This window comes from Juglans microcarpa x Juglans regia, chromosome 1S (assembly GCF_004785595.1).
Source record: "Juglans microcarpa x Juglans regia isolate MS1-56 chromosome 1S, Jm3101_v1.0, whole genome shotgun sequence".
Lineage (NCBI taxonomy): Eukaryota > Viridiplantae > Streptophyta > Magnoliopsida > Fagales > Juglandaceae > Juglans > Juglans microcarpa x Juglans regia.
In genome coordinates, this window is record NC_054595.1 from 24,857,768 (window position 1) to 24,876,651 (window position 18,884).

Below are 18,884 nucleotides of genomic sequence, written 5' to 3' on the forward strand. Positions count from 1 at the left end.
ATAATTTTTTTTTCTTTAAATATACATTTTTAGAAACTCTGGTCAGATACCCTCTCCGCATTATTGGGGGCTGAATCCAGCCAAGTTTGCCATCCCTTGCTGGCTTAGATCTTTTTGGCCACCTTTTGAGTTGCTGCGTTGATGTTTGAAGTAGTTTTAAAGTGTCCAAATATTGCTTATTATTTTTAGAAAGTAGTGAGGTTAAGTGGATTTTTTTTATGTTAATTTTTTTTTTTAAGGGAGTATGCAGGACTTGTATAGTTTATAATAAAAGTATACAATTCATATATTTTAAAATAATTTTAAAAAAATTAAAATAAAGAGAAATACTCTAATTACATAAAAATTACATAAAAATATTTTCATAAATTAATGTGACTTGATATGATTTGTCAAATTATAAAATTATTTTTATTATAAAATAGATTTGATGACTTTATTATAAAATAAATTAAAAAATTATCTAAAATTACTTTAATTTATAAGATTATTTTTACGTAATCGCCGTAAAATTCCTCTTGGCACATATATTATGTGGTTTAAATCAACAAATGCAATTTTTTTTTTTTTAGATTCTGGATTGATTTGGATAGTAATATGAAATTTTTTTATTTTAGATGAAAGTTTTAAATATTATTTTTTAATATTATTATTATTTTAAAATTTAAAAAAATTAAATTATTTATTATATTTTATGTAAAATTTAAAAAAATTATAATAATAAAATTAAAAAAAATGAGATAAAAATCTTGTTTTCCAATTCCCAAACCAATCTATATGTAGTCGACACCGTACTGTTAATAATAACACAAAGCCTTTAAACAACGACGACTCGCCACGTCTCCTCAAACCCTCCTTATAAACCTGCAACCAATTCTCCGTTCACCTCGCTCGCTCGTATAGTATCAAAGAGCCGCCCCCACTCCGATGGCTCCCTTCTCCATCTCTCTCTCCCAATCCTCTCATATCTCCCTCAAACCCAAAACCTCTCCTCCCAAATCCCACTTCGTCAAGTCCCATTTCGTTCAAATCAAAGCGTCCGCTCACTCTACCCCCTCTCCATCAACCCCGCCGAAGCCAGTAGTGTCCAAACCCCGCCGCCCTGCCGACGAAAACATCCGCGATGAAGCCCGCCGGAACAACCCCACCCACTCCCACCGCTTCTCCGCCAAGTACGTCCCATTCAACGCAGACTCTTCCAGTTCCCACTCCACCGAATCCTACTCCCTCGATGAGATCGTCTACCGCTCCCAGTCCGGCGGCCTCCTCGACGTCCAGCACGACATGGACGCACTGAAAAACTACGACGGAAAATACTGGCGTGACCTCTTCGACTCCCGAGTCGGCAAGACCACGTGGCCCTACGGCTCCGGCGTCTGGTCCAAGAAGGAGTGGGTCCTCCCCGAGATCGACAGCGACGACATCATCAGCGCATTCGAGGGCAACTCCAACTTATTCTGGGCCGAGCGTTTCGGTAAACAGTTTCTGGGAATGAACGAACTTTGGGTCAAACACTGCGGGATCAGCCACACTGGGAGTTTTAAAGATCTGGGCATGACCGTGCTGGTTAGCCAAGTCAATCGTCTCCGCAAAATGAAACGCCCGGTCGTCGGCGTCGGATGTGCCTCTACCGGAGATACCTCCGCCGCTCTCTCAGCATATTGCGCCGCTGCTGGAATCCCGTCCATTGTCTTCTTGCCCGCTAATCGAATCTCAATCGCTCAGCTGGTTCAACCAATTGCAAACGGTGCATTCGTCTTGAGCCTCGACACAGATTTCGACGGCTGTATGCAGTTAATTCGGGAGGTAACTGCTGAATTGCCGATTTATTTAGCGAATTCGTTGAATAGTTTGCGATTAGAGGGTCAAAAAACCGCTGCGATTGAGATCTTGCAACAGTTTGATTGGAACGTACCCGATTGGGTTATAGTTCCGGGTGGAAACCTCGGAAATATATATGCATTTTACAAAGGGTTCCATATGTGTAAGGAGTTAGGGCTTGTTGATAGGATTCCCAGGCTTGTTTGTGCTCAGGCGGCGAATGCGAACCCTCTTTACTTGCATTACCAATCGGGGTGGAAAGACTTCAAGCCCATAAAGGCGAACTCCACGTTTGCGTCCGCCATTCAAATCGGGGATCCAGTTTCGATTGATAGAGCGGTGTATGCGCTCAGGAATTCTAATGGGATCGTCGAGGAGGCGACAGAGGAGGAACTGATGGACGCAATGGCGCAGGCGGATTCGACCGGGATGTTTATCTGTCCTCATACTGGGGTGGCGTTGACGGCCTTGATTAAGCTAAGGAAGAGTGGAGCGATAGGGCCGACAGATCGGACAGTGGTGGTTAGCACGGCACACGGGTTGAAGTTCACGCAGTCGAAGATTGATTACCACTCCATGAATATCAAGGATATGGCTTGCCGGTTGGCAAACCCGCCAGTGCAGGTTAAGGCGGATTTTGGGTCAGTTATGGATGTTTTGAAGAAGACTTTGATGAGCAAGGCACCCAAGCATTAGGCCTGATTGTGAGCATTGTAAGTTTTGCTCATGTCATTTTACCTGTGCTCTTCTTCTTGTTGTTGGATGCTTCGCTGTAGGACAAGAAAATGCTTAGAACAGAGAATATGTTGTTTGCTGGACAAGCATTCAGAGAAGGGCTCGTTTTAAAGGCCAGCATTTCATAGTCAATTTTGGATAACTCCGAACTGCCATTTTAATTATGCGACGACATTTCTGTTGGTGAACTTTTTTTAGCTTCTTCGTGTGTTTAGTTTCCTTGCTGTATGTCGGAGCATACTCTGCATTGTATTGTAGTATGCTTTTGCTGTTGACTTCATTGCTCAGCAGGACAAATGATTTCTCACTTTTTCAGCATTTATGTACTTCAATAAGCGTTTCTAGTTGTTCTCTAGCTTTTGTTTAACTGGTTGGGATCTGGGATTTTTACGGTCCTTGGATGAAATATGTCTATTTTGGGCCTTTATCCAAGCGAATTTCTACAACTAGCAGTTATTACAGACTGCATTAAAATGGTGGTGGGAGAGATACTTTAATCTTGATCACAATCCCGGTATCAATGCAACCATCAAAGAATTATCTCTAGCAGACCAAAAAATGGCTGCGGTTTGGCACAAAAGTGATTAGCTTTGCTTGCTGAGTTTTCAAGGGATCCATCCACCTATGCAACCTTGCTTAAGATGTTAACATCCTGCCAAGAGAAATGAAACTGAGAGAAGTGTCTTGCGATATCTTCGGCTTATTATTATTATTCACTAGTGTTGAAATACAAGCTTCAAGCTGCCTTGTGAGCAACGGCATTGTTTTGTGGGGGACCGACCTTTTGGGGTTCAGGTAGCTCTGTCCTTATGCTGGACTTCTTGCATGCAGCCCCTTTGTCACTGCAACAGATTTTTAAATTAAAACCCTAGCCCATTAGCGAAAGGCCCCATGGGGTTCAGGCCAACTCACTCACTCACTCAATTAACAAATAAATCAAGTATTAAAATATAAAATATTTCTTGTATATATTTCCGTGCCCATGTGCTTACTTTTTTTGTTCTTTTCCTTCTTCCCAATAAAAATAATATTTATTTATTTCCTCTTTCACGAAGAATATGGGGATTGAATTTCCGTACGTCAATCTGTTATTTTTTTATTTAAAAATAAATGCCTTTCCCACTAAAAACAAAACGGCTAGCGACAGTAACCATGTGTCGTGACAACGGTCAACGGACAGCTCTCGTGTTTGGAAACTCGGGAAATAACTCCAGACAGCTCTCATTCATGGATAGAGATGTTATTGTTGCATATGATTGAAGTGTGGATTCAAAAAGGTTATCAACTTATCACTGCTAAAAGCTCCTCTTTGCACTTTGGTAAGGATACCGTAACAAATTGAGAACTGAGAAGAGTGAATTTGGAGGTGTAAAATGGAGACGAAACTGAGCTGGGAGCAATTCAAAGGCCAAACAAGGCTGCCGAAATTCGCTATCCCAAAACGCTATGATCTTTTTCTCAAACCCGACCTCTCGGCTTGTACTTTTTCTGGTACCGTCCAAGTTAGTCTTGACATCATCGAAGATACAAAGTTCCTCGACCTAAATGCTCTCGAAATTGTTATCCAGGAAGTCCGGTTCACTGACTCCAATAACCAAGTAACAACTGATCTAACTCTTGCTCTCTATGATGATGGTCGCATGGATTTTTTTTTTGGGTTTTTAATAGATGTTTGTTTCTTAATTTTCGCAGACATATAGGCCGTGTGATGTTGTTTTGGAGGGCGATGATGAGATACTGGTGCTGGTTTTTAATGAGTTGCTTGATGTTGGTGAAGGAGTTTTGTGGATTGAGTTTTCTGCGGCCCTTAACCAGCACTTGATTGGTTTCTATAAATGATATGCTCTTTTTCTTTTTTCTTTTCCAAATTTGATGCAAAATATTTTTCTTTTCTTTTCTTGTTAGGGCTCTGAGATGACATGGTTAATTTTGAGCGACCTTTTTGTAATATTTGGAGCCCTTCCTCTGTTTGGTTCCTAAGAATATCAGAGAAAAGAAAAGAAAAGAAAGTGGAAATATTGAATTCTAAATCGCTATCAATAATGATCAAATGCACAACAATTCCACGAATTAAGCACGACCTGAAACAGCTACGTTAATGAATCATGGAGATGCACGGATTGGGATGAACCAAACCTGAAGTAAAATATTCATGCTATGAATTAACCTTTTCTCAACAGTACCTATATGGATGGTGGGGTGAAGAAGAATATGGCAGCCACTCAGTTTGAAGCTGTGGAGGCAAGGCGGTGCTTTCCTTGCTGGGATGAGCCTGCTCTTAAGGTATGCGTAATTAAAAATTTCTTTTTACCTTGAAATAATTTACTGTCTTACACCTTTTCTTTTCTGGACAAGTTAGTATATTATGTATACATTCCTAGGTAAAACAGTGGGGCCTAGGATCCCTACAATCGTCCCTGAAGATTCAAACCACAGTGCTAAAGAACTAAAATAAGGTAAAACAGGCATGCAAAACAAGAAATTAGGACCAGCAGAGTGATTCCGATCTCATGTATTCTTGGCCAATGGATTGTGATATTGGCCAAGAAAAGGGTCACCTATAAGTGGTTTGAGTTAGCAGTCCAGTGAGAGGACCTCCAAGAACCTCTACAGCAATCTCCATGAGACATGGAGGCCGCAGTAGGGCAAGGTGCATTGGATTGGATCGATGGAACTGTAGTGGTGTCAGTTGGTTGCACAGTGGCAGATCTGGTGATTTTTGTCTGGACAAAAAATGGGGAGAAGTGAGAAGAGAAAAAAGAGAAAAGGGAGAGCTAGTTTGAGAGGGTGGTGGAGAGAAAGAGGAGGAACACTTCTCCCTCTCTCCGGTGGACTGCACGAAATGGTTTGGCATGGGGCACATGGGTGTCGCACAGAGAGGTGAGAAAAAGGCAAATATGGCTGTTTTACTGTCTTATTTTCATGCTTCTTTTGTAATTAGTATTTGCATGCTTTTTGGAACACAGGTAGAATATCAAGAATTATAAATGACACTCTTATGATCTGTTTTAAGGAGAAAAAAATATTCCTGTTGATTTGTTATGAAAGAAACAGGCATCAGGTGTGTTTTTTTTATGGTGATTATGTTTTTTTTTTTTATGAATTGGGTACTCATGTTTGTTCGCAAGTAAGCGATTATGTTTTTTGTCGTTTAATTTACCTTGAAAAACTAAAAATTTCTCTTTGCTGCTCTGTCATTCTTTACAGGCCACATTCAAGATAACACTAGATGTGCCATCAGACTTGACAGCTTTGTCTAATATGCCAATTGCTGATGAAAATCTTGAAGGAAATATCAGGACTGTTTACTTTGAGGAATCTCCAATCATGTCAACCTATTTGGTGGCTGTTGTTGTTGGTGCCTTCGATTATATTGAAGAAACGCAGCTGATGGTAGGCATATATGTTATAGTCTTACTCCCAAAATAGAAATAACAATGTTGTTATGAGCTATTGCTCTGTGCATGCAGGGATTAAGGTTCGTGCATATTGTCCTGTTGGAAAGAGTGATAAAGGGAAGTTTGCTTTAGATGTTGCTGTAAAGTCACTCGATATATTTGCAAAGTAATTTCACTGTTTTCTTCTTGTACATTCTATGTTTTTCAATGTTGTTATTACAGAGATAGACTTATTATAATTAATTCAACAGTACACATAGTGTTACACCCCAGTAAGAAATGATAGTGTTTGGCCTATGCTTGCGTTAAAGGGTTGGTGAACTTTTCAGTACTTCTTGCATGCCAAAACAGAATGGATTTATTTTCCCCCGTTTTTCTCTCAATTCATTGGTAAACATGAAGGAACAATTTATCTTCTCTGAATTATATGAATGTACCCAAATCAAAGACCTGATACACTTGGATCTTCCCTCATGGATTCTTTTCAAAAAATTCCTAATCCACAAAGACTGCTCTGGAGAACCTGTGTCTATACCATGGTGTAGGTGACAAGGAATGAAAAGACTGCTAAGCGTTCTCTTTTTGGGTTGGGAGAAGAGAGTTTATGTTCTCTGCAGTGATAATGCTACTCAAACCAGCTTTTGGGCCTCATTTAGGTACTTCTCAACTCCTTTCCCACTTCCAAAACTGGATATGGTTGCCGTCCCTGAATTTGCTGGTGGGGCTATGGAGAATCATGGGTTGATCACATACCGTGAAAATGAGCTACTTTACGATGAGTTGCTTTCTTCAACAGCTAGGAAACAACGTGTAAGTTACATTTCTAAACAAACTTTCGGCTCATTTTTCTCTTTTGCAGTTTGAAGCTGCCTAAAAATAGTTAATCAACTATGAGTCCTAGAAGCTCCTGTTTGTCAAGAAATGAAAGTTCAAACCTATCTTTTCTTTTTAATTATGTGACTTTATATCCATTTCCCCTTTCCTAGATCAGAACATATTGATGATTGCTTGACTCGGCCAAACAATAAAGGGTTTAGGGAGCAAAGGCAATAAGAAAAAAATCTGGAAACCAAGGGATCTATTTCAATAAAACTGTAAAAAGCACGAAGAATAATTCTATATTTATCTCTTTAATACTTGTATATGTTCTTTAAATCATCATCTTGTTTTGTCAGCTCATAATTGTTGTGTCACATGAAGTGGCCCATCATTGGTTTGGCAATCTGGTAACAATGGAGTGGTGGACTCATTTATTGCTTAATGAGGGATTTGCAACATGGGTACATCGTAGTTGTCTTATATTAATCTTCCACTTGCTGAACATTACACTGGATTCAATTTTGAAATGTTTGTATCTGTATTCAATCTTAAATTTCCAGGTAAGTTATATGGCCACTGACATCATATTTCCAGAGTGGAAAATATGGACTCAGTTTCTTAAACTAACAACTTATGGCCTACGTGTGGATGCACTGGAACAATCACATCCAATTGAGGTAAAGCATAGTAAATCCTCCAGCTAAAACTTCCTGCTAACGCATCACTTGTGCATATTAAGTTAAAAAATTATTAGTGAATTCAGTGATAAAAATAACATTTTCTAAAAGGAAAACTGCTTCTGGAATTTGCCTCTGGACTCAATTTTCACAATGCACTGAGTGTCACCAAAGTAAAGTTAGTGACAAATTGTCAGCTCATTGTATGTATGTGCAGGCATACATATGGACGTGTGTTGAGCACTACCCAGAAGAAGGGGGATGATAGTTATGGAAATCTCTTGTAATCCAACTCTGAAGAATTGAGCATCAAATCTATTATATCTTCTTAAATTATGCTAATAACCCAGATATGTCCTTCACATGCTGATTTTCATATGTTCAGGTGGAGGTACATCATGCTCGTTCCATACTAGAAGTAGCCGATGATATCAGCTACAATAAGGGATCTGCTGTCATTCGAATGTTGCAGGGTTATCTTGGCGATCGTATGTTCCAGGTGAGAATTCCTATTCTTAACTTGTAGTGTCGGGTTCTGTTTGGATGGAGGGCCAAAGATTGACTCCATATTTTCATAGTTACATTTCACGAGCATTGGTGGAAAATATTTTCATAGTTACCATTTGGAATTTATGGCTTAACACCATTTGTTTGGAAAACTTTTATTGAAAATGTCTGCCACTTTATAAACCTCAAGATTTTCATGTTCATGTCTGATCATATTTTATGCTAATAATGCTACTGTCTCTCTGATCAGTGGGTGCCTAAAAAATTTGTTGGTCCTTAGGGTTTTACTCAGGATGCTATTGCCATGTATATTCTTCTTAGGTCTTTTTCTGGGTTGAAACTCCATATTGTAGGTAGGTATCCACGAATGTGTTAGAAGCCAGACTTGTTTCTCTTTGAAAATCAACCCGCGCATTGTATCTATTATATTAGTCATGTTGGAGCTTGCTCTGATCCTTATTCTCTGGTTATTGTCGACAATGTCTCCAATTCTCTCATTTTCTTGGTGCTGGAGACCTTAATATCACATTTTCGAGGAAAATGAGAATATTAGTCATCCGAGGAGTTGATATCGGCCGGTAGGTTTTTTAGATAATTAAAAAACTGCCTGCTTAAATTTATTAACAAAAATGGCTAAAGTTATGGAGCATGTTTTATAGTATGCACTCACTCATTTTAGTTTCTTCTTCTTGAATGTGATCATTTTACTGTGCAACAAGTGGATTGAAATCTAGGTTGGCTAAATTACATCCTTAATGCCGTGACTTCTTATTGAAACCAGAAATCTTTAAGTTCGTACATAAAAAGATATGCTGGAAAAAATGCAAAGACTGAAGATTTATGGAGCATTCTTTCGGAGGAATCTGGTGTGCAAGTCAACTCAATGATGGAAGCTTGGACAAAGCAAAAGGGATATCCAGTTATCTCTGTAAAATCCAGAGATAAACATTTTGGAATTTGAACAGGTCTAATCATTGATTAGCAACCAAACATTCATCTTTATCTTTGACCATATTTATTATCTTGGGAACTCTGACACAGTTTTAGGATCTGCAGTCGCAATTCTTGTCATCTGGTTCGCATGATGACAGACTATGGACTGTTCCAATAACCTTGTCCATTGGGTCATATGACAGGCACAAGACTCTTCCTCTGGAAACGAGGTTTGGGGAATTGGATATATCTGAGCTCGTTGGTTCTTCTGATGAAAATTCAAGCTCATTCAAGGAATGAAGAAAATTGTGATGAACATTTATGGGTCAAGGTTAACATTGATCAGAGTGGTTTCTACAGGGTTGAATATGAAGACAAGCTGGCAGCCCGGCTTAGGAAAGCCGTGGAGGGAAATTACTTGTCAGAAATAGATAAATTCGGTGTGTACCACATCCAACGATTAATTAATAACTGATCTAGTGTTGTACCAGGCATGCTGTATTTATTGACAACTGATCACCAAGGGTGAACCATGATGAATTTGAGAGTTTGGTGCCTGATTCATTGGATGGGTGTCACACCAAGGCAGCATCTGTATGACTAGAGTTTGACCAACTTAACGCTACATGCTCTCTCTCTCTCTCTCTCTCTCTCTCTCTCTCTCTCTTTCTCTTTCTCTCTCTCTCTCTCTCGTCCACTTTTAAATACACACGAATGAACCAAATAGCATGTTATACATGTTACCTCTTTTTATATTCAATTCCTTTACTGGGTGGTTCATCTCTATTTTTGACTATACGCAAACAGTCAAAATAGCTTATAACTCTGTTTAAATCTCATTTTCAGGAATTTTGGATGATGCATTTGCTCTATGTATGGCTTGCAAACAATCACTCTCATTGTTACTTTCCTTGATGGATGCATACAGGAAAGAGCTGGATTTTGTTGTGCTGTCGAAACTCATTGACGTATGGTAACTTCTGTACCTTGATGATGTTACCATGTACACCAATTATTTACCATAACTTATTAAGTGATATATGCTACAGGTCTGTTATAAAGTTGTGCAGATCTCAGGTGATGCCATCCCAGATCTAGTGAACGAGTTGAAACAATTTTTCATGAATCTCCTCCTGTTTTCTTCAGAGTAAGAAAAATCACCCTATGTATTAAGTATGCTTATAGTCATCTTCATTCCAACCTATTGGTCGCAGGACAACGATTGAAACCTCATTTTAATGAAATGTTAGGGTAAGGTGTATGCATTATTACTGCCAACATGGAAAAACTGGAAAGAAATATCCTTGCGGTACCTTGCAATTTTTCATTGCCATTCAACTGAGTTTTTCAAATATCAAGCTATCAAAAATGAATATCTTCATGACTTCGTCTGATTTTTGCAGTTTCCTTAGCATCACATTCTATTTATTGTCATATTTTTCTATGTTCTTTATATAGAAAATCTGGCTGGGAATCAATTTCTGGAGAGAGTCATTTAAGTGCACTACTAAGAGGAGAAGTCCTTTTGGCCTTGTCTACTTTTGGCCATGATAACACTCACAAAGAAGCAATACGGCGCTTTCAGGCATTTGTGGATGATAGAAATATGCCACTCCTTTCAGCTGACACTAAAAGGGTAATAGTTTGCCCTCTAAATCACTTTCTCATTCCAAGGAATCCATCTGAAGTTGAGATGCTGTATTGTATGCTCTGCAGGCTGCTTACATTGCTGTAATGATGAACACTAGCACCACAAACAGGAATGGGTTTCAGTCCCTATTGAATGTTTATAAAGAAGCGAATACGGTGCAGGAGAAAGAACGGGTCTTATGTAAGATTTAGTAACATTTGAACTGAACGTGAAGTCTGAAAATCCACTATCCTGTCTCTTTTGTGGGTGAAAGTCGCATAGATTAAATTTGATCCTTTGGGCCTTATACAGGTTCTATTGCATCTTGTCCAGACCCAGATATAGTCCTTGAGGTTCTGAACTTCATGTTGTCTGATGAGGTATTACACCATGCCTACTCAATTATGGTTCTTAAATAGCTTCATCTTCCTTGCTGGTCTTACTGTCTTATGATTTGTGCAGTCTTAGGGTGTGCAACCCTGCACAATCCCTTAGAAAAAAGAGAAATGATTGTTGTAGTCGTGAGTGTGCAAGCTTTGCAATCACTTTGAAAAAAGTGAATAAATATGGGACCTACATAAAAAAAATTCCACTCTTTTTCAAAGTAACTGCATGACGCTTACGCATTCCACGATTGTATGTAGCATTACTTCAGAAAAAAAGTGGGGCATGCCTGAGATCCACGTGAAAAAATTGACTTTTTCATAGTGGGCCTCACTTTTTTTCAAAGGGACTGACCGTGGCTTGCACACCTTAAGAGTGTATTTAGCATTTCTCTACTTTATCTCACTATCCTTTCAGGTTCGAGATCAAGATGCCATTTATGTGCTTGCCGGAATAAGCTCAAAAGGCGGTGAAGTAGCATGGAGATGGTTGAAGGTATGCATCTCCGGGCAACATCGCCATGTTGGTTCTTACTTTTTGACAATTATTATCATATTGGGATTCATGAAATAATTGGGAGTGTGTCCAATTGGTGACATTCTTGGGAAAAATATTACAAATGAGAGTTAGGAAGCAACTAGTAATATCGAATGTTATTGAAGGTTTCCCTCTGAATTTTACAATTTGGCGAGTCTTGTTTATTCGGTGATGATGCAGGAGAATTGGGAGTTGATCTCCACCAAATATGGTGGTGACGGAATGCTAATCCACCATTTAATTCGGCACGTTATCACTTTGGTAAGCAATTTGGCCTCATTGAATAGCAGCTGCATCTTTAGTTCTCATTTCATAAATGCAGTTTTCTATGATCCATTTGCTGATTAGGTCAGTAGAAATTCTGTGCAGATTGATTTGGTCAACTATTATACATTGATATATGTGCAATTTGTTCTGATCAAATAGTACTTGGATACATTACAGTTGAACTTGTTAAGCTTAGTGGGGTTGCAGTCTTGTTGCCTTCCGTCCGCCTATATGCTTGATCAGTGAGGCATGGACCAAATGTGCTACAACAAAGATTCAGATTCATTTATTATTTGAGAATATATCACTTCTGAAGGGTGTGTTCCTCATTTAAAAAACCACCTTTATAAGTTTGCTGGTTAATCTTACGATGAACTTCTTCACTGCCAAAGAATCACTCTCAAATTACTTAATTATGTCCAAGAAAACATTATGATGCATAGTTGTGTTTATTAATGTTTGAGCTATCTGCTAGTCAAAGTACTGCTTTTGGGATGAGTTTGGAGTTACTCATGGGCCTCATCGTTCCCACCCCTCACTTTTACAATCACTTGGACTTGAAACTGTAGGGTCTGGACATTAGTGCTGAATTGAATGATGGAATTGAGTAACCTGTGTTGGTGCATATATATCTACTCATTTAAAAGCATCTATGATATGTCGTGTAGTTATGTTTTGGTATACCCATCATAAGTGTCTCTCAAAACAAATAGACTGACTCGAATTTTGTCATCTGGCAGTTCTGCAGCAATGAAAAGGCAGATGAGATAGAAGCATTTTTTGAAAGCCGCAAGCGTCCTTCTTTTGATATGAACTTGAGGCAAGGCATTGAGCAAGTCCGAATCAAAGCGAGGTGGGTTGAGAACATAAGGCGTGAACAATCTCTACGAGACCAAATCAAACACTTGGCTCGCAAGAAGTAAGGATCAAGGTTCTCTTAAGTGATCTTGTTCGAATTTGAGTCTCAAGTAGAATAAAAATAGACACATGAAGTGGGTCGTATAACATTTCTTGCTCATTTAATGTTGTTCGAAATATTCATTTGGACAACAATAAATGTTGTAGGACCTACTTCATGTGTTTTTCTCTCTTCCACTTGAGGCTCTCAAATTCGGTCAGAACTTCAGGAAATCTTCTTTATAAGAAGTAATAGCTTTCAATTTGATTCAAAGCTATACGCTGTGAACATGATTATGTTAGACTGACGAGCTATTGACACTACATGCTCGAAAATCGGGTGCCATATGCATGTGTTGTAAATAAGTAAGTCTTAACTGGTTGTGTTTTGATAGTGATGTATTCTCAGATATTCTATTAAATAATAGTGAAAAAATAATAAAAAAATAATGATAGAATATTGAATAATACTAAATAGTAGTAAAAAAAAAGTAGGTAAAAATTAATAATAAAATAATAAATAGTAGTGAGATATTCTCATAATACCTGAGAATACTTATCCAAACTAGGCTGACCATGAGCAGGTCAACTTAGTCAACCCGATACCATAAATCAACTAATTTGGAAGCAAGTTAACCAGATTATATATTCCCCAGCTCCTACAACATTATTATGAAATGTGTTATGAAAATGTGTTGTATGTATATCATTACTCATTATCTGCTTAACACCTAGAATTTATGATTAGCTATAAAGAGACGTGCCTGTCCATTACTTATAGCGATTCTCATTGATGCCCGTCAGGGAAAACACCTCTTCAAGATCAACTTGAGCGCTTCAAATACAATTTACTGTCCATGTGGATTTTTGCAAATAACATTATGTGTAGGCGTCTCTCGCACTTGTAGAGATCTTGATCCTCAATAAAGAGCCGTTTCGTTGCCTAATCTCCCTTACCCTAAAGTTGGTTATGTATGAAGCAAAGTTACTTCTCCCATTACTACTACTTAGCTGTAACGTGCCGGGAACCATTCCATTTTCTGGTGACTGCTTGATCTCGAACAAGCACACGAAGAAAGACAGCTAAAGAACAAACACAAACATACCAAAGACCACAGCTTAGAATTAAAAACAAATCCTGACACGATCATAGTATATGCAATCCATCCCTGCAACACGCAGTAACAAATACATTCGAGAACAGCAGGAAACAAAAAAAAAAAACAAGTGATTGAACTTTGAAGGAGAAGAAAAGATTCCTGTGGCAAAGGAATTCCTGTCTACCTATGTATTATCAGATTCACGTGTGTTGTCAGAACAGCTAACTCGAATAAAAGCTCCAGACAAAAAAAATAATTAATATATTTTTAAGTCGGTGTGTAGAACATATTTAAAAAAGTGTTTTATCTGGTATAATTTAATTTGTTAGATATATTTTTAAATTTAGATTTTATAAATTAAATTTTATTATTTAGATGACGTGAATGGTATACTCTATACAACAGCTCAAGAATAGAATAGCTCTAGCTGAAAATAAAGAAAAACAAAACGAAAAGGACAATCGAAAGCAAAAACAGTCCAGCCATTTCAACTTCAAACTCTAACTTGGGCCTGTTACTTGTACGGTTTCTGCATCTGGGCTTTGTCGTGGTTCTGTATTGAATCTACCCCTGCCTTGCCTCTCATTGATGGAATTCATCTTCTCCAACTTCAAACCAGCTCTAAACTTTGCAATGAAGGTATCAGTTTTGGTGTTAACATCCGGGCTCGGACAGAGCATCGGCATCGTCGTTGGAACTCGACCGTCCTTCCCAGCTGCGCCACTCGAAGAATTACCCTCCCCAGCATCATCTAAGTCCTGAGAAACGCTTCGTGAGCTAGTATTGCTTTTAGTCCTAACAAAGTCACCATGCACCACAAACTTCCAGCCCCGCATTTTGAACGGCGGCAGTGACGGAGGTATCGGAACCAGTGGAGACTCATTACCGGATCTCAGGTTTCCGTTGCCACAATTGAAACTGTTTGTCTTAACTGGCAGCGGAGGTTTACAGGCCGTAATAGGCCCTCTTCCAGACTTGGTTGTTGATGCTGCTCGCACTGCCTTGGCCCTCTTCCAGTCTTGGTTGTTGAAACACTGACGAAGGAGGCGGAGGGGGCGATGATGGTGGGTATAAAGGAAGATAGGAAGTAGGTTGGGGTTCTAGTATAATGTCGAAATTTTCGACACTCCTGTCTTTGTTTCTTCTTCCTCCTCCTCAGCGAGCTCAAGAAATCTTTGGCTCCAGAAGAGCCTCCTGAAGACCTCTTCTTCTCATTCTTGCCGCCAGTGCTCGTTTCTTCCGTATGTTGAAACAATGGCGGTGGTGGTGGTGACTGTAGGGGTTGAAGATTCTTGGCTTCCGCTGAATAATTTTTTCCCAGGTTTTCAATCTTTTCACGGTGGTATTGATCACCAAGAGCTTGATATGATGTTCTCTTTGCTCTGCGCTTAACCAACTTGGGTGGCTTTTGAGGTGGGGACGGAGGCCTAGGAGCCCGAGGTAGCGGTGGCGGAGGTGAATTTGACGAAAATTCCTCTGTATAGACTACAAAAGTGTCCACCTCTATAGTCTTCGTCTCCGAGTTTTCTTCTTCTTCTTCTCCTTCTGCTTGAGGCTCTCGCCGAGAATGGCGGTAATGCACTTGATCCGAGCCCGGAAACCGATGACCACTAACTTGGGCATCATCGTAGAATCGCCCCCGTTCATCTACGGTTACCCATGCAGACTCTTGACCCAGATCAGGGTACGAACTGCTGCTCCTTAACCTATTGATCATCGGGTTATTATTGTTATGGCCAGCCGTACTCCGATATGCATATAATTCGTACCATCGATGTGGGGTTGATGGATTCGACTTGTTAGCCTCTAGCGATGCGTTTAGAATGCTTGGATCTTCGTAGGAGCTCGTTTCGTTGTTGCTGTTGTTGTTTGTGTTTCTGCTGAGGAATCCGCAAGCAATGGCGAAAAGAACGAGAACTAGATTGATCAGGGAGTCCCAGCTTTTCTTCACTTAGGGTGTGTTTGGATGTTGAAGTGAGTTGAGTTGAGTTGAGTTGTGATGATAAAATATTGTTAGAATATTATTTTTTAATATTATTATTATTTTAAAATTTGAAAAAGTTGAATTGTTTATTATATTTTATGTTGAGATTTGAAAAAATTGTAATGATGAGTTAAGATGAGTTTGATAATCAAACGAACCCTAAATGTGGTCTGAATATTTGCGAGGTGAAAGAAAGAAACGAAGGGATTACTACGAAGAAAAAGAAAAGGGCAATGACTAACAAAAGTAGGAGGAGAAGGCCGGAGTTCAGGAAGCGAGACGATGTGCGGTGGCGACTGCGGGGCGTGTCGGTGGTTTGTATCCAAAATGGTGGATGCATGTCTTCATCTTCTTCCATTAATATATATTTAAGGTTGAATTGTGTGTGCTTTTTGGGAAAGGATTGTGGACTAAGCGATGATCGAGCTTTTTCAGACACTTTTTTGCTTTTTTATGGCTTTGTTTGCTTTGTTTTGCTCTCTTTGCTCGTTTTGCTCATGCTTGGTGGTTAGTTTGATCAATCAAATATGTTTTATTGTGTGTATGATCAATGATGGAGTACTGTATTTATGAAGGTGGTGTCTTTTTCTCTTTTTATGGGGGTAAAACCACATGATTCATGCGCAAGGAAAATAAAAATCAAGCAAGCTTTCATGGTTTGGAAAATAATTTGATAAGCAATCAAGCCAAAAAAAAAAAAAAAGAGATCCACCACGAAAATAAAGATATATAATGTCTACGTTAAATAGCAAGACTTATATTTAGCATTATTCTTCATATTTCCTCGTCTTGTCAGGTTACATTTGGGTAATAAGATATTTTTAAGCATTCTGTAATTAATAGTGGAAATAATAATAATAAATAATGAGTAAAAATTAATAATAAAATAATAAATAATAATGAATTTCTTCAAACTACGCCTTAAAATTTATTAGCTAAGACATGCTACACTATTGCGGGATGTTCTTATACAAGCAAACCATGAGTTTTTACGTTTTAGTTGAACAGATGAATGATTGGCACCCATGCATGTTCGAGCTGAATATTGTAACTTTTTATTGTTTTATTATTTTTCTCGAGTGACCTAAGTTTGTGCCCTGCAATGTCATGCATTCAGCCTATCAAGAAAACCAAGCTATTTTGTTTGTCAATTATACTGTTTTTCATCCACCAGAAGAATCAGCTTCAAACTGTTTTTCAACGCTATATGCTGTTTGAAAACTTTCAGCTGCATTTAGACGTTGAGATAAATTGAATTAAATTATAAATAATAATATTTTGTGAATCTCATTAAAATGAATTTAACTTTTTTAAGTTAATATGTATTTAATTTTTTAGGTTTAAATGTATGAAATATACTGAGATATGTTTAATTTTTTTATTGAAAATTAAAAAAGTAGTAGATCTCATAATGATTAATTTGAGATGAGTTGAGTTAAGTTCATCTTCCAAACACAACGTGTTAGGTTGAGTGGGTCCCATCTAATTGCAACTGAAGAATAAAAACTATATGAAACGACGTTTTTTAATGTCTGGAATGCTCAATACTTTTGCAGCAAGCATTCAGACTTCGACGCCAATGATTAGCCACACTCTTTTATTCCCTTTACATTCAATTTCTTGTTGGCTTTTTTCAGGGGGAATTTTGCCTGTTGACATCCATTACAGAAAGATAGAGATCTCTAAGTTCCAAAGAGGAGATGCATCAAAACTAAAGAACCCAAAAAAAAAAAAAAAAAAAATCTCATCTCACGTGGAAAAAATCTATTTTTTATTGATAGATTATACTTTTTTTTAAAAAAATACGCATGACTTTTATATTCTAAGCTTGTATCTAATATTTCTTACCAAATTAAATATTTTCAGTGGTTATTGAATTCCCACAGCTGTAATCGCTTTCGAGCAGGGGTTGGTCTGCCAACTCGTTTCCATTTTTAGCTCCAAAATGATAAAATCTACTATTTTTTAGGCTAATATTTTAAGATAACGAGTATTATAGCTATAAAGGAATTATATAAAAATAATAATATAAATTTATAATTTTATGTGATTCGTCAAATCTACTTTATAATAAGAATAATTTTATAATCTAACGAATCACGTCAAATCACACAAGTTTGCACGTGAGATTATTTTTGTATAATCTTTTTATTTTCAGTATTTATCATGTTTTAATCCTAGCAAGGCATCTAGCCATAACATCTCGGTCTAAATTAAAGCATGCACCACAAAGTGGTTACCAACTTTTTCTTGAGATGTTAAGCTTTTTTTTATCATAAACAAACATATTATAGATATATTTAACAGTTACAGAATACAATAATAAACAAAGTGGGAGACCCCAACATTCATCCTCAACCAGGATACAAAGAGAATCCAAAAACTGCTTCCCACCCTCTTGAGATCCGTGCAGCAACTTTCAAGGACAACACATGATCGCATGTCACGATTTTACAAAGAAGAAACGGACCATTTCCATAGTTATTTGAGCAGTAGCTAGCAATAGCAGTACATTGTGCGTCCGTGTGGGTGGATGGGTGTTAGCAGGAGATTTTAAGAGAAACCGTGAGGATTTCAACGCTGTATTGGTTGTTGAAAATTTGCTTTTATTCCCAAAAAAAGGTTCTTTGAGCGCATGAGAGAATGTTTTTGTTTTTGCAGGATGAAAAGGAAAATGTAACACTTCTATTACCCAAAATAATATTGATAGTGAATTTTCTCACTTAGAGAGTGAGAACCTCCAGAAGTTCACGGAAGAAGCAGAAGACGATAGAGAATGAAGAAATAACTGTCTATTACTTTTTGCATAAAAACTCCCACAATATTTATTACTCATTCATGTTATATTAATGTTCACCATAGCGATGACAATTAACCAAAACCTGACCAGCGTGGTTCAGGCAAATGAAATTTTGACAGCTAAAAGGACATACTAGGAATTATAAATAAAAAGAACATTAAGATAGTAAACTACCATCTGCTATGAAAATGAAAATACAATAATACTAAATAAGATAATTTAGCCCCTGGAACCCAACTGATCTACTAAGCACCCTTGACTCGTTGACTGATGAGGTGTCGTTTATTTTTATAAAATTTTTAAATTTATCTCATCTTATTATTATAATTTTTTTAAATTTTTACATAAAATAAAATAAATAATTCAATTTTTTTAAATTTTAAAATAAAAATAAA

General features: G+C 37.8%; 1 protein-coding gene and 1 pseudogene across 1 annotated transcript; both read left to right on the forward strand.

The window, feature by feature from the left end:
• Positions 1-813: 813 nt before the first annotated feature.
• Positions 814-2,911, forward strand: LOC121246021 (threonine synthase, chloroplastic-like). The gene has a single exon (XM_041143987.1). The coding sequence runs from the start codon at positions 928-930 to the stop codon at positions 2,515-2,517; it is 1,590 nt and encodes a 529-aa protein (XP_040999921.1). The 5' UTR covers positions 814-927; the 3' UTR covers positions 2,518-2,911.
• A 142-nt stretch (positions 2,912-3,053) lies between these two features.
• On the forward strand, positions 3,054-13,075 carry LOC121246022 (annotated as a pseudogene).
• Positions 13,076-18,884: the final 5,809 nt, after the last annotated feature.